At 38.0% G+C, this 11,897-nt stretch overlaps 1 protein-coding gene across 2 annotated transcripts in view; it reads right to left on the bottom strand.

Moving 5' to 3' along the window:
* Positions 1–8,619: 8,619 nt before the first annotated feature.
* Positions 8,620–11,897, bottom strand: part of MAN1A1 (mannosidase alpha class 1A member 1) — a 181,889-nt gene continuing 178,611 nt past the window's right edge. For both annotated transcript variants that reach the window (XM_080937813.1, XM_080937814.1), the window contains exons 12-13: positions 11,666–11,781; positions 8,620–11,297 (exon numbers count right to left, since the gene is read on the bottom strand). In XM_080937813.1, the coding sequence (XP_080793939.1) occupies positions 11,171–11,297; positions 11,666–11,781 (243 nt within the window). In that variant the 3' untranslated portion in view covers positions 8,620–11,170. The remainder of the gene's footprint in view (positions 11,298–11,665; positions 11,782–11,897) is intronic.

The raw sequence follows: 11,897 nt of genomic DNA, 5'->3' as shown, positions 1-11,897 counted from the left end.
GTAACAACATACATTTATATAAAATTCGGCTCTCTGGTCTGGTAGAGGAGGACTTAGCAAAGTCCTCCCATCACTCACGAGAAAATTGGGAGGTAGATCAGTTGCAGTTCGAAACAGAGTAGTCCAAGTTTTATCATGGGTATTGAAGACAGTCATTTTGATTGCCACGCTGTCTACGGGCTTTATTTTACTTCCATCTGTCCTTCTAACTTCAGAACAAGTGCTTTATGGGCTCATAAATTTCCTTCTCTGAAGCCCATTCCTTGAAAGAAATTGTTCAATATCCTTTTTTGAACTTTCCTAGAAGCATGAATGTACCTTATAACTGTTAAGCTGAGTGGGGTGAGATGCGGAAGATACTGGCTTGACAATAAGTTCCGTGTTTTTCTACAGTACAGAAAGGACTCATAGATCATAGCAGTAAAAGTGCTCAATCTATCAGTTTCCAGCAGCTGGAGACTTGATGCTTGTTTATCTTGCTCAAGGCTTCTCGAGAGGGTCTAAATGGCAATCTGTGGTTAGATTTGTATAGTTTTTCAGGCATTTACCTGTTTCCTCTCATTTCTACTTGCTGATGTTCCTTAGAGTGGCTATACGAGACAGGAACTACACTTCCCAGACTTCCATGTTGTAACCTCTGGTAGTCTTGACCAATGGAAGGTATCAGTAAATGCCACAGGGCAGAGAACAGGGAGGGGCCATCATGTCTTTTCCCTTCATTAACTTTATTTTCTGCATGGATACAGCCTTGTTAGGCCATTTTTTTTTCTTTCTGTATGATGTTAGTCCTGCTGGGAAGTTGGCCAGTAGAAGTCTAACACCTGTTTTGACTCTTACTTCTGATGTGTGACATGACACCTTCTGCCTGTGTCTTCCAGCTTCTGTTTGATGGGATGACTTTTGAATTGTCATCCCATTCTATCACCCGGTGTAGCCTCTCAGTCTTGTCCCTCCATGATCTGTGGTTAGGTGTTGTTTTTGACTTTTGTTTTTGTTTTGTTTTTTTCTGTTTGGTAGGGTGGTTTTTGAGATTGAGTAACCTTATAAAGGTAATGGACAGAAATAACAGCAGAGGAATTCCTACTTCCTGCTAATCCACTTGGTGTGCATCCAATTTTCATGAATGGATCTTAATGCATTTGTCATGACAGGGGAAAAAAATGCTTTAAAATGCCCGTTCTTAAGTTATAAGGCCCATAAGTACTTTACAAAAAGGTCACTAGGGAGCCATCTAGTGACTTTTGCTGAGGGCAGTGGGAATTGGTAGTTGGTTTTGTTTTTTATCTCAGGAGGAAAAAAGAAAACCAAATACTCATTGCTAAGCCCTGTCCTCATATTGCCCCCTCCACCACGCCCCCGCCCCACGTGCTACTTCCACATCACCGGTGAAAACTTAACCTAATTTTATTTCCAGGGTGGAGGAGGGATGGGTGTATTTCCCTTTCCCTTCATGCCCTTTACTTCAGAGTAGAACAAAACATTTACTTTAACAGGTATTCAAGTTTCATTTCAAACAGAATGCTCTCTACACTTAATTGATACATAAAGCCAGTGAAGACGTCGTTGCTCCTGCCGGAACACGCCGGAGCTCCTCTTTAAAGAATGAGCTGAGCGCATGAGCCAAGAATGCTCTTTGGTTTTGTGGGTTTTATCTGATCTCTGGGAGAGGTCGAAAGCCTAAATATACAGTGTGGAAGGTTTGAAACATCCCTTAATGTGAGCATCGTTGTGTGAAGGGGACCAGAGGGAAGAGAATGATCTATACCACTTTCTTAAGGCAGCCAAAGAAATTGATGACCTTGTTAAAATTCATTATGTCTATCTACCTTTTAATCATGATTTTGACAGACTATACCGTTTTTATCTGGTGTTTAAAGAAATTCTGTATATTGATTTATAATAGCGCCAAAAGTCACTTTCAGATTTCTGTAGGGACTGATTAATACTTCCCAAATCCTTTGTTTTTATTTCTCCCTCTTTGTTCTGTAGCCATTAATATAAGCACCTGCTCTAGAGGTTGGTGACAAGAAGAGAAGGTGGCTTAGAGGGAAATTGTAATAATTCACTTGTATCACCAGTTAGAATGGCTGAAGAAATGCTGGCTTGGGAAAAGGAAGCCGAACTTGTTTGAAAAAAAAATGTAGCAACATAATTATTAATGGCTTTCCTTCATTGTTGAAATTCTTTGTCCCATTACCAGGGAGGATTACAAAAAGATTGCAATAACTTTTATAGAAGACATTTATTATTTATGTCACTGATGTTATCCTCCAAGTCCTCCACGGCTTGTCCAGGCCACTGTCATAATGGTCGAGCATCCAATCAGCAAGTTAGACTCCAGTGGAGTAGCAGCTGTCTGACTAGTGTTTGCAACAATGTAGAGTCTGTGGTCAATTACAATAGGGTAATACAGTTTAGAATCCTGAAAGTCTTCCCCATGACAGCTGATATGCTTGGAACACACAAAAAGATGAGGAAACTGTCCTATTTTTGTGTAAATTAATGATTTTTTCCTCCGTCGGTAACTTATAACTAGGTATCTTATAGTAAAGGTAAATGTAAGTTGATTCAATATTTCAGCCTAAAATGGTGTGTTAGTAGGCACTTGATAGAGCTAAGTTCTACTGTAGGGATAGTTTAGATGAAGATTATGTTTGTGTTTTGAACAAAAGATTGGGAGTTTCTTTTTATTTCATAACAATTTTCTCACTCTTTAAATCACCATGGGACCTCCTATGTGAAGGACAAGTGGGCGTTACTAAGTCAGAAATTAATACAGTAGTGGCTGCCCGGAAGGACCGGTGGTAAGTACCAAGTCCTAAATGCAGATGGAGCTGGACCACGCAAGACTACATTATACAACTGAGAATTGTGCACAACTCAAACTTATAACGAAGACATAGTAGACTATCTAAGGTTTTTTCCCCATTGCCTCTCCACTCAGGTTACCCCAAAGTTCCGTGCCTGCTTGCCACGAACTCCCTCCTCCTGGGCCCTCTCTCTGGGATGTAATAGATTGCAGTTTGTTCTCCATCAGTACTCCTTCAACTTTCACATGTGGCACGGGATAGATAAGCATCCTGAGCTCCTTTTTACAGCCCCCTCTTCAATTTGGGTCATCTTAAAGTCTTGGGTTGCATAGAATCTAGTGCCTTGAGTAGTTTACTACAATGAAAGCTACTCAGTAGGGATGAGGCTTCCAGGTTGTTACAAGTTGGCTTTCTCCAAGTTCTGTGACATAAATATGTGGTTTCATCAGCAACAGCATTCTACCATCAAGTTTTGAAGGGCAGAGCACTGGCAACAGCCCTGTAACACTTGGATTGTCTATAGGATGACATCAACCAACAAATTGTAAAGAGGTAGACCATATTTCATGCCACCTGTGTCTAGGAAAGGCATCACCTTTTTTAAATGGTAACTTCATTGAAACTCCTTTTATATATGTGCATATTTCAGGAAACTTCCACTGTAGTAGGTTTTTAATGCATCAAATGTTAAGGTCTTCAATGCTAGTTATCCCTCTTCATACTCCACCCTCTAGTCTGCCTCAAATTCTGCCCTCCATTTAAATCTTCCTGCTCCATTATTCCCCCACGCTTCTTCACAGCATCTGTGTCCTATGCTTCTTGACTTGAAATCTTTTTTATTTATCTCTCATATATTACATCCTGACTACAGTTTCTCCTCTCTCTTCCCCCCAAGTCTTCCCTCATATCCCTCACATTCCCCGTTTACCCCCTTTTTTTCTTCATGAAAGAAGGGTACTTGACTTGAAATTTTATCTGTTGCCCTAATGCAAAGGTTCTTTTGTATATACATTTTAATTAAAATGTAATTACATCACCTTCTTTCTTTTCTTTTTTTCTTCCATCCCCTTCCAAGTCCTCCCTCTCTACCTCCTTCCACATGCCCCCATTATCAAGTAGGCACCAGTTTTTTATTATTGTTACACTTATGTATATGTGTATATGTGTGCATAAATATATAAATATAACATGCTGAGTCTGTTTTGTGCATATGACTTCAGTTTTGACCACTTTCTTTTGGGTAACCAATCAAAGGCTTCATTCATTATCAGTTTCTTAACTTCATAAGTACCTCAGTTTAAACAAACACACACACACACACACACACACACACACACAAACACCTAAAACTTCAAATGTAGTATCTGCAAATGACATAGAACACGTGGTATTTATCTTTCTGGGTATTGATTACTTCAATCAGAATTACTGTTTTCCATTACTATCCATTTGCCTATGAATTGTATAATTTCATTTTTCTTAACACATGAATAATATTATAATTTGTAGCTATACCAAATTTTCATTATCCATGCATGCATCTGTTGATGGACATCTAGTGTGTTAGATAAAAGACTGGAAGTTTGATAGCTATTGTGATTAAAATAGCTATGACTGTGGATTAGCAAATATCTTTTTATTACAACATAGGGTCCTTTGGATATGCCTGTAACTGGATCATGTGGTAGATCTATTCCTAACTTGAAGAGCTTCCACATTGTTGGAAGGTTTTGTGCCCCTAACAACAGTGAGTAATGGTTCCCTTTGTCCACACCCACTCCAAAGTTTGTTGTTATTTTGTTTTATTTATTTATTGCTCTTAGCTCTTCTGATGGGGGTAAGCTGAAATCACAAAGTAGTTTGAATTTCCATTTTCCTGATGACTAAGGATGTTGGACATTTTAAACAGTATTTCTCAGTCATTCAATTTCAATTTTTTGAGAACTATTTAGGTCCATGCCCCAACTTTCTGCTGAATTATCTGTTTTCTTGCCATTTAGATTTTATTTCAGTTATTTATATGTTCTAGATACTAACTCTTCATCAGATACATAACTAGTAAAGCTTCTCCCGATTCTTTAGGCTGACCGTTCAATCAAATGAGAACGTTCTTCACTGTAAAGAAGCCTTTTATTATTTTCATGATGTCCCATTTGTCAGTTGTTTCTCTTAATGCCAATGTTAGCAATTCCTCTTGAGGCAGTCCTGTACTGTGTAAAAGAGTTCAAGTGCATGACCTACTTTCTTGTCTATCAGAGTTAGGGTATTGGGTATATAATTCAGGATATCAGTAGTGTAATGACAACATATCCTGTCAAGTTGTGTAATTGTTTTGACATATGTTGAGGTCTTTGATTCACATGGAGTTGAGCTTTGTGTAGGGAGAGAGATAAGAACCTGGATTCATTCTAGTTCACGTAGCTTTTCACTTTGAGTGGCAACTTTGTTGAAGATGCTGTCTTTTCTCCAAGTCCCTATTTTATGATAGCTTGTATTTTGGGGATAGCAGTCTCTGGTGTACTAGTAAATGTTCCATGAGTGCCATTTTTTTGCATGGGTACCCAGTCTAGCAACTGCACCTGCTTCACCATATTTTCCAGACAAAGAAACTGAGATTCAAGCCCTCAAATGCCCATCCCAAGTCACGTTGTCAGTTTAGGATGTATCTCAGTGTAGGACTGGGTTGTTTAGATTACTTGTGAAATTTGTTTTCCACAGCCCCAGTGTAACTACATTTTCTCCCTTTTATACTATATTACACACAGAAAGGAGACCAGAGGGAGGCCTTTAATATACACATTGCACCTCCTGGAAAAGACTGTAAATGACAAAGTCATCAAGTAGGCAAATGCAGGATGGAAAAGGAAAATGCTAGAACTGAAATCTCGTAGGGTTCATGTAACAGGATGTTGAGATGTAGCTGGCTCTAATTGGTGATTCCAGGTCATGCTTTCCTGTTTTCCACAGACTTATATGGCTTGAAAGAGCAAGACCAAAGACACCTCAGATCTATGAATGCATGTGCATTTGTTTCTCCTGTAAGTTTAGAAACAAAACTCCCATGTGCCAGTCATTTTGGAAATTGTTAGTTGAAACACAGTATATTTTATGTCCTTCTTTGTAGACATGAAAATTAATATGTACTCATAGCCTATGGACAAAATATCTCAGTATGTGGGAAAGGCATTCAAAAAGTTACACATCTATCATATCACTGTTTTCAACTGTTCCACGGCAGTCTGCATTCACTGTGAAATTAAATAGATCTGTGACAAAGATTTAAGTTCATTTATTCATTAAGTAAAGACATGTTTTAAAGGGGATTAAAGTTGATCAAAATAATGCCATGCCAATGAAACCATTGACAGTCTGGAAATGAATGTGAAAGGACTTGGCAAGATGGAAGGGCAGGGCATGAAGGTGCTTTTGGTGTTCAGTCACATTCTGTACACAATATTATGCACAGATAACTCAGGATTTACATGGACTCTGTGAAAGTGACTCAGGTTACAACCGTGAATGGAGAAACGGTTTAAGAAATGAGTTTAAAAGCAGCTATTAGAGAAAAGAGCACACAAAACAATCATGTAATAAAGCCTGGGGTAACTGGAGTTAATACTTTATACAGATTCCCCTGAGAAGAATCATGTTTAAAAGTCCAGTGTAATTCTGTTTAAAAGATTTAGATGTATCATACATTGCTCAGAAATGCTTTTGTAAAAAAAAAAAAAAAGATACCAAATTGATTAGGGTTGTCAAATTGTGCTTATGTGTCAAGTAGTAGAACTATGTGCTTATCATAAATCACAAATTCCTTAGCTTTTATGCCACTCTTGGGCTTCCTGTTCTTGGGTTCTCAGTGTCTGTATGCAGAGGATAACAGAATATTCTGGGACATCACAATTTTGTTAAGAGTGGGTGAGGTCTGGATTTTCTATGAGGTTCAGCTATAGGTGAACTTTAGCTCACACCTTGATAGACACATTTTGTGTGAGTTCTGAATGAATACCTCTACTTTGGTGTGGTTGATTGGACACTCGTCTGTTGTTTTTCTCTTTAGCATAAAATTTTTACCAGTCCTTTAAGTTGGGTAGCAAGAGTAGGGATGAAAATGGTTACCGAGGATGGAAAAACTCTACCAAGTCATCTTGAAAATACCAGAGTTGGAATGAAACTCTGCCTAAAGTACCATGTTGTTTTAATACTTTAAAAGCACATTGAATGTATGGCAATTATTTCTTGAAAATTATAACTTACATATTGGATCATGTGGATAGAATGAGTTTGGGAAAATTTGATATTGACCTTTGGACCATTAAGTCAGTTAGTGTTCCAATAAAGTTTCCTATATGTGGTGGTTTGAATATATTTGGCCCATGGGAAGTGGCACTATTAGGAGGTGTGGCCTTATTGGAGGAGGGGTAGTCTTGTAAGAGAAAGTGTGTCACTGTCGAGGTGGGGCTATGAGGTCTCATTTTTATGTTCAAGTCTGGCCAGGGTGATCCAGACCCTCCTCCTGACTGCCTTGGTACCAATATGTAGAACTCTTGGCTCTTCTAGCATCAAGTCTGGCTAGACTCTGTCATGCTTTCTGCCATAATGATAATGGACTAAACCTATATAAGTATAAGCAAACCCCAATGAAGTATTTTCCTCTATAAGAGTTACCTTACTCGTCTCTTCACAGCAACTAATCCCTAAGACACTGACACTTAATCTCAATTATCATCTAGGAAGCTAGAATGACATTTAGACATCTAAATTCTGTCTAATTGAAAAGACTGATCTTTTTTTTTTTTACTGTTATTAACTTGCAATCAACTGTATCCATATTATCAGAAGGAGATGTATTGCCAAGATATCATTTCTGTGTGGATGAATGACAATCAACCTAAACAAATCATGTTTACAGCATATTTTAATAAATTGGCCAGTATGGAAATAAGCAGCTTATGTTGTATGTTTTATAAGTCAATGAACTCGAAAGGGTCCCATTTGATTATGCTAGATGTAAAATTGTGGTTGATGGTTTCAAAATTATATTATTTTTTCTTTATAAGGCCAGGACTGTGAAATTCAGTCACATGAACATGTAGCAGGTTTTTACCGAATAGGACAGAGTAATGGACAAAGGCTGATGGGAATGCTATACTAGTTTGACAAGGTGAGAGCTGAGTAGAAACATGAAGGTGAGGAATGGGTATATAAACAGGAAAGAGTTCCATGTAACAAGAGGGGTAGTCACATTATCAGTGAAGAGCAGAACACAGGCTTCCAAAGCTAGGCTTGTCCACGAACAGCTAAATTCTCTTTTCTATTTAGCCTTTTCTATTTATCCAATCCAGGTCCCCCAATTTTAAGGTCAATAATGAATTTAGCCTGTAATGAACACAGTTAAATGCCATTTTATGGTCTTAGGGTGAATGCTGTGGGGCTAGTCTGATCTTTTGATTAAGTCACAAACCCAAGAACACATCACATTTTCGGGGCCTTATTTGACATTGGTTTCTATCTTGTGTGCCCTGGTGCTGAACTTGGTTGAGATTCCCAGCAAGGGAACACAATTAGCCAAAGGCTGTGTATGCAAAATTATTTTCAATGAGATTTTCATAGGAAGTGTTTCCTTGCCAAGGCGTGTAATTGTTACTAGAATTCGTTATTTCCATTTGCACCTGGTTATACCCATTCGTCTACACACACAAAGGCATTTTTACAGTCACAGTGATGAGACCCAGGAGGAGATATATTAAAAGACTTTATTCACAATAGAGAAATTTTACAAATATAATTTTTAAAAATTATGTGTCAATCTATTATGTTTTCTATAACATCAGAGATTTATATAAAGTTGGAAATGACTTATGAACAAATCAAAGACAATCAATGTAAAAATGGGTGATACACAGGATAGAGAAGTCACCGAGTTCTATAAATTGGCACACAACCTATATGGATAATATCAACTGCACAATGTATATCAAAACATGTTTTGTAAACACAAAATTGGGTGCTACTTTCATTGTTCATCTTTAAGGATGTGGATTATACATGTAAATCAAACTGTACAGTCTTGTTGAAAATGGATGAATTGGTATCTATTTAGAGCCTTCTATTATTTAAAATTAACACAAAATATAAGCCTAATCAATTACATTACTATAAAATTTATCTCTTATCTTGTTTACATTTTTGGTGTTCTGAGATCGGGAATTAACAAAAAGCTCCAGGTTTTAAAACGAAAAGCAATGCTTGCCAGCGTCTTCCCTGCCTCTGCTGGAACATAAAAGCTACATTACAGTGTGAGAGGTACACAGGACCTGCCTTTCAAACCCTGCCTGCTGTGGAAATACTCACCAGCTGTGAATGCTCCTTCTAGTCGAAATGCAATGAAAATGAATTAAATAGCTAATCTAAGGACAGTGAAAATTATAACCAAAATACAGAGGGATTGAATTTTGGCAGCAAATTTTAATATTTTTACCTCTGTGTTTTAGGGAAAAGATCTGTTTTTCACTTGTTCTCCCTCGTGGTGGGAAAAGTTTTATAGTCAAATCAAGCTTAATCAAGGGGCAAGGCAGATTGTTCTATTCAGTTTCATTAAAATGATGTCATAGGTTCATGACCTCCAGAGAATAAATACATTCCAGGCAAAGGTTTCTCTGGGTCACAGAGATGCGGTAACACAGCCACAATGATATACTAAACAATCATTTTCATGTACCAATTTTCTTGTTTTATTTTGATGTGTTCTAATGTACAATACTGGAACCAACCAGGGCACACACATCTTTTGAAACCATCCCCAAAGCTGCTAAAACAGGTAAAACTATTGTCTATTCAGATTTAAGAAAATAAATGTCTCAAAAAATAGGTTGTACAATATAAAATTGATAATGTTAGAAATTTTGAAAAAAAGGAAATGCACAGAAATGTATACTTTAGTCTAATCCATGGATTTGTATTATTCATTTTTGAGGTTGTTATTAGCCACGGTAGGTTGAAATTGAGGTTGTCCTTTGTCTTTGGGTACATGTGAATCATTTATCTTTCATACAAAGAGCAGGTGTGGTAACACAAGCTATCACCAAATCTGTCCTTGGGAAAAAATTCATATTTCAAAATAAGGTTTAGAAGAATCATATAATCATTTTGATCTGCTGAGGATCAAATTATGAGGGCGTGGGTCCATCCCTATGAATTATTTGTAAGTTAAGATTATTAAGCTGAATTTAAGCACATTAAATACACTGTGTCCTTAAGAGCTAATTAGATCTTTTCCATCTCCTTTAGCTGAACAGGAATGGATAGATCAGAAATGCTTCTTTCACTGGGTAAAAACTGAAATGCAATGATGAGCTACCTCTGGGAAGAGCTTGTTTTCAGATCTGAAGCAAGCACAATGCATCCTTTGCTTAAAGAGAACCAAGAAGGAAATGCAGGTCCATGAGCTCGTCAGTCAGAAATTCTCCTTCTCTTTCTGGAGACCAGATTTTGGAATGGATTTCTTTAAAAGGAAAACCTGGCACATAAGAAGTTTAGTCTTTTCCCTTGCAAACCTGTAATTGGGTAACGGGGCATTATGTCTAGCCCAGGAACTCCCCTTGCTGTGTGGTGAGTGATGGGAGAAATTAAGCAGTAGGCGATACAGAGATGACACAGGGAATTTAGAGAGAACTCAGAGAACAAAATTAAAAGTGAGGGAACATAAACATAATCACCCAGTAAGAAAATACTGCCTTGTGAAGAGATGAAGTCAGGCTCTTCTGGGACGACTTTCTCATCTGAGTTCCAAAGAAAGTGGAGAACTTAGAAGACATTCTATCCAATAATGATAGACCTGCTAAGAGGTTGTCACAGTTGTAAGACCTGTCTCTGGTGGATACACAAACCAGATTAACATGAACTTGAAAAGGAAAAAAAAGCTTTTTTTTTTAATACTTAATTTATTATTATGGCTTTTTGCAACATGGCAAAACATTACAGCTCGAAGCAGACAGCATCTCCTCATAGAGGAGGAAGAAGTTTTGCAGTCAAATCAAATCATAATCAAGAGGTCACTGGTAGACAGTTCTAGAATGAAAATGATGTCACGACTTCATGAATTTCAGAAACAATAGATTCTTGAAAAAGAAAAAGACAGGCAGAATCTGTGGATCTACTAGCTGAACAATGAACTAAGGAACTGAGGTCCACTTAAGCTTATGGTACTAAACATAAAAGACTGCAAAACAATTTCAGAACTTAGGAGAATCATAGACTTTTGCCAATCAATAAGAGTTCATCATATGTCTGATTATCAGAAAAGGAATTATTAAGGTATGCAGTGAGGGAACGAAGCAGAGTAAAATAGACAATGTCTTTCATTTCTCTTTGACATCAACTTCCTTTTTCTGTTCATGGAGTATAGGGAAGGGATGAGCCTCGGTGTTGAAGATCCAGTGTTCTAATGGAAGAAGGTCATCGTCAGAAAATATCAGGTACAAATACCTGGGGAGAGGAAATAAAGAGAGCATGAGGCACAAGGATCCATGCCCTGGAGACATAGGTATGTCTCTGTGCATCCTGTAGATTCATGGTCCGAAGTTGATTCTAACACCCACAGACCTAAACATGGTGTCATTCATGCTTTGGGTGGTAGATAATGAGAACCATGCTGAGTAGTCCCAGGCCATCTGCCTCAGCAATGACCACAAACACCAGCACAGAGACTGTGCTGGTAACACACCGAAACCAGAATGGCTCCTGCACACATCAGTCACATTTGGTATACTATCAATGTGTTCATCCTGAAGATAGCTGTAGAGAAGATCTCCTTGGGGGCCTCATTGACACCCTTGGAGAATAGTTTTACTTACTTCAGTGTCTCTGCCAGGAAGAAACTTTGCTGGACATCGTCATAACTCTCATGGGCAATGTAAACATCCCGCAGGCCTGAGTAGCCTCCGTTCACTCTGCAGTGACTTTCTAGGGCCTGAATTGTCAAGAAGAGACAGGAAAGTCAGTAAAGTGATAATGAGTAATGTTTTGGGAGATTGTTGAATCGAGACAAGACAAGGTGTCAAAGGGAATGAGAGCTGGAAAGAGTTT

Source organism: Micromys minutus, assembly GCF_963924665.1.
Source record: "Micromys minutus genome assembly, chromosome: 25".
Classification (NCBI taxonomy): domain Eukaryota; kingdom Metazoa; phylum Chordata; class Mammalia; order Rodentia; family Muridae; genus Micromys; species Micromys minutus.
Note: the sequence above shows the minus strand (reverse complement) of the source record. Positions and strands in the feature narration are given on the sequence as shown.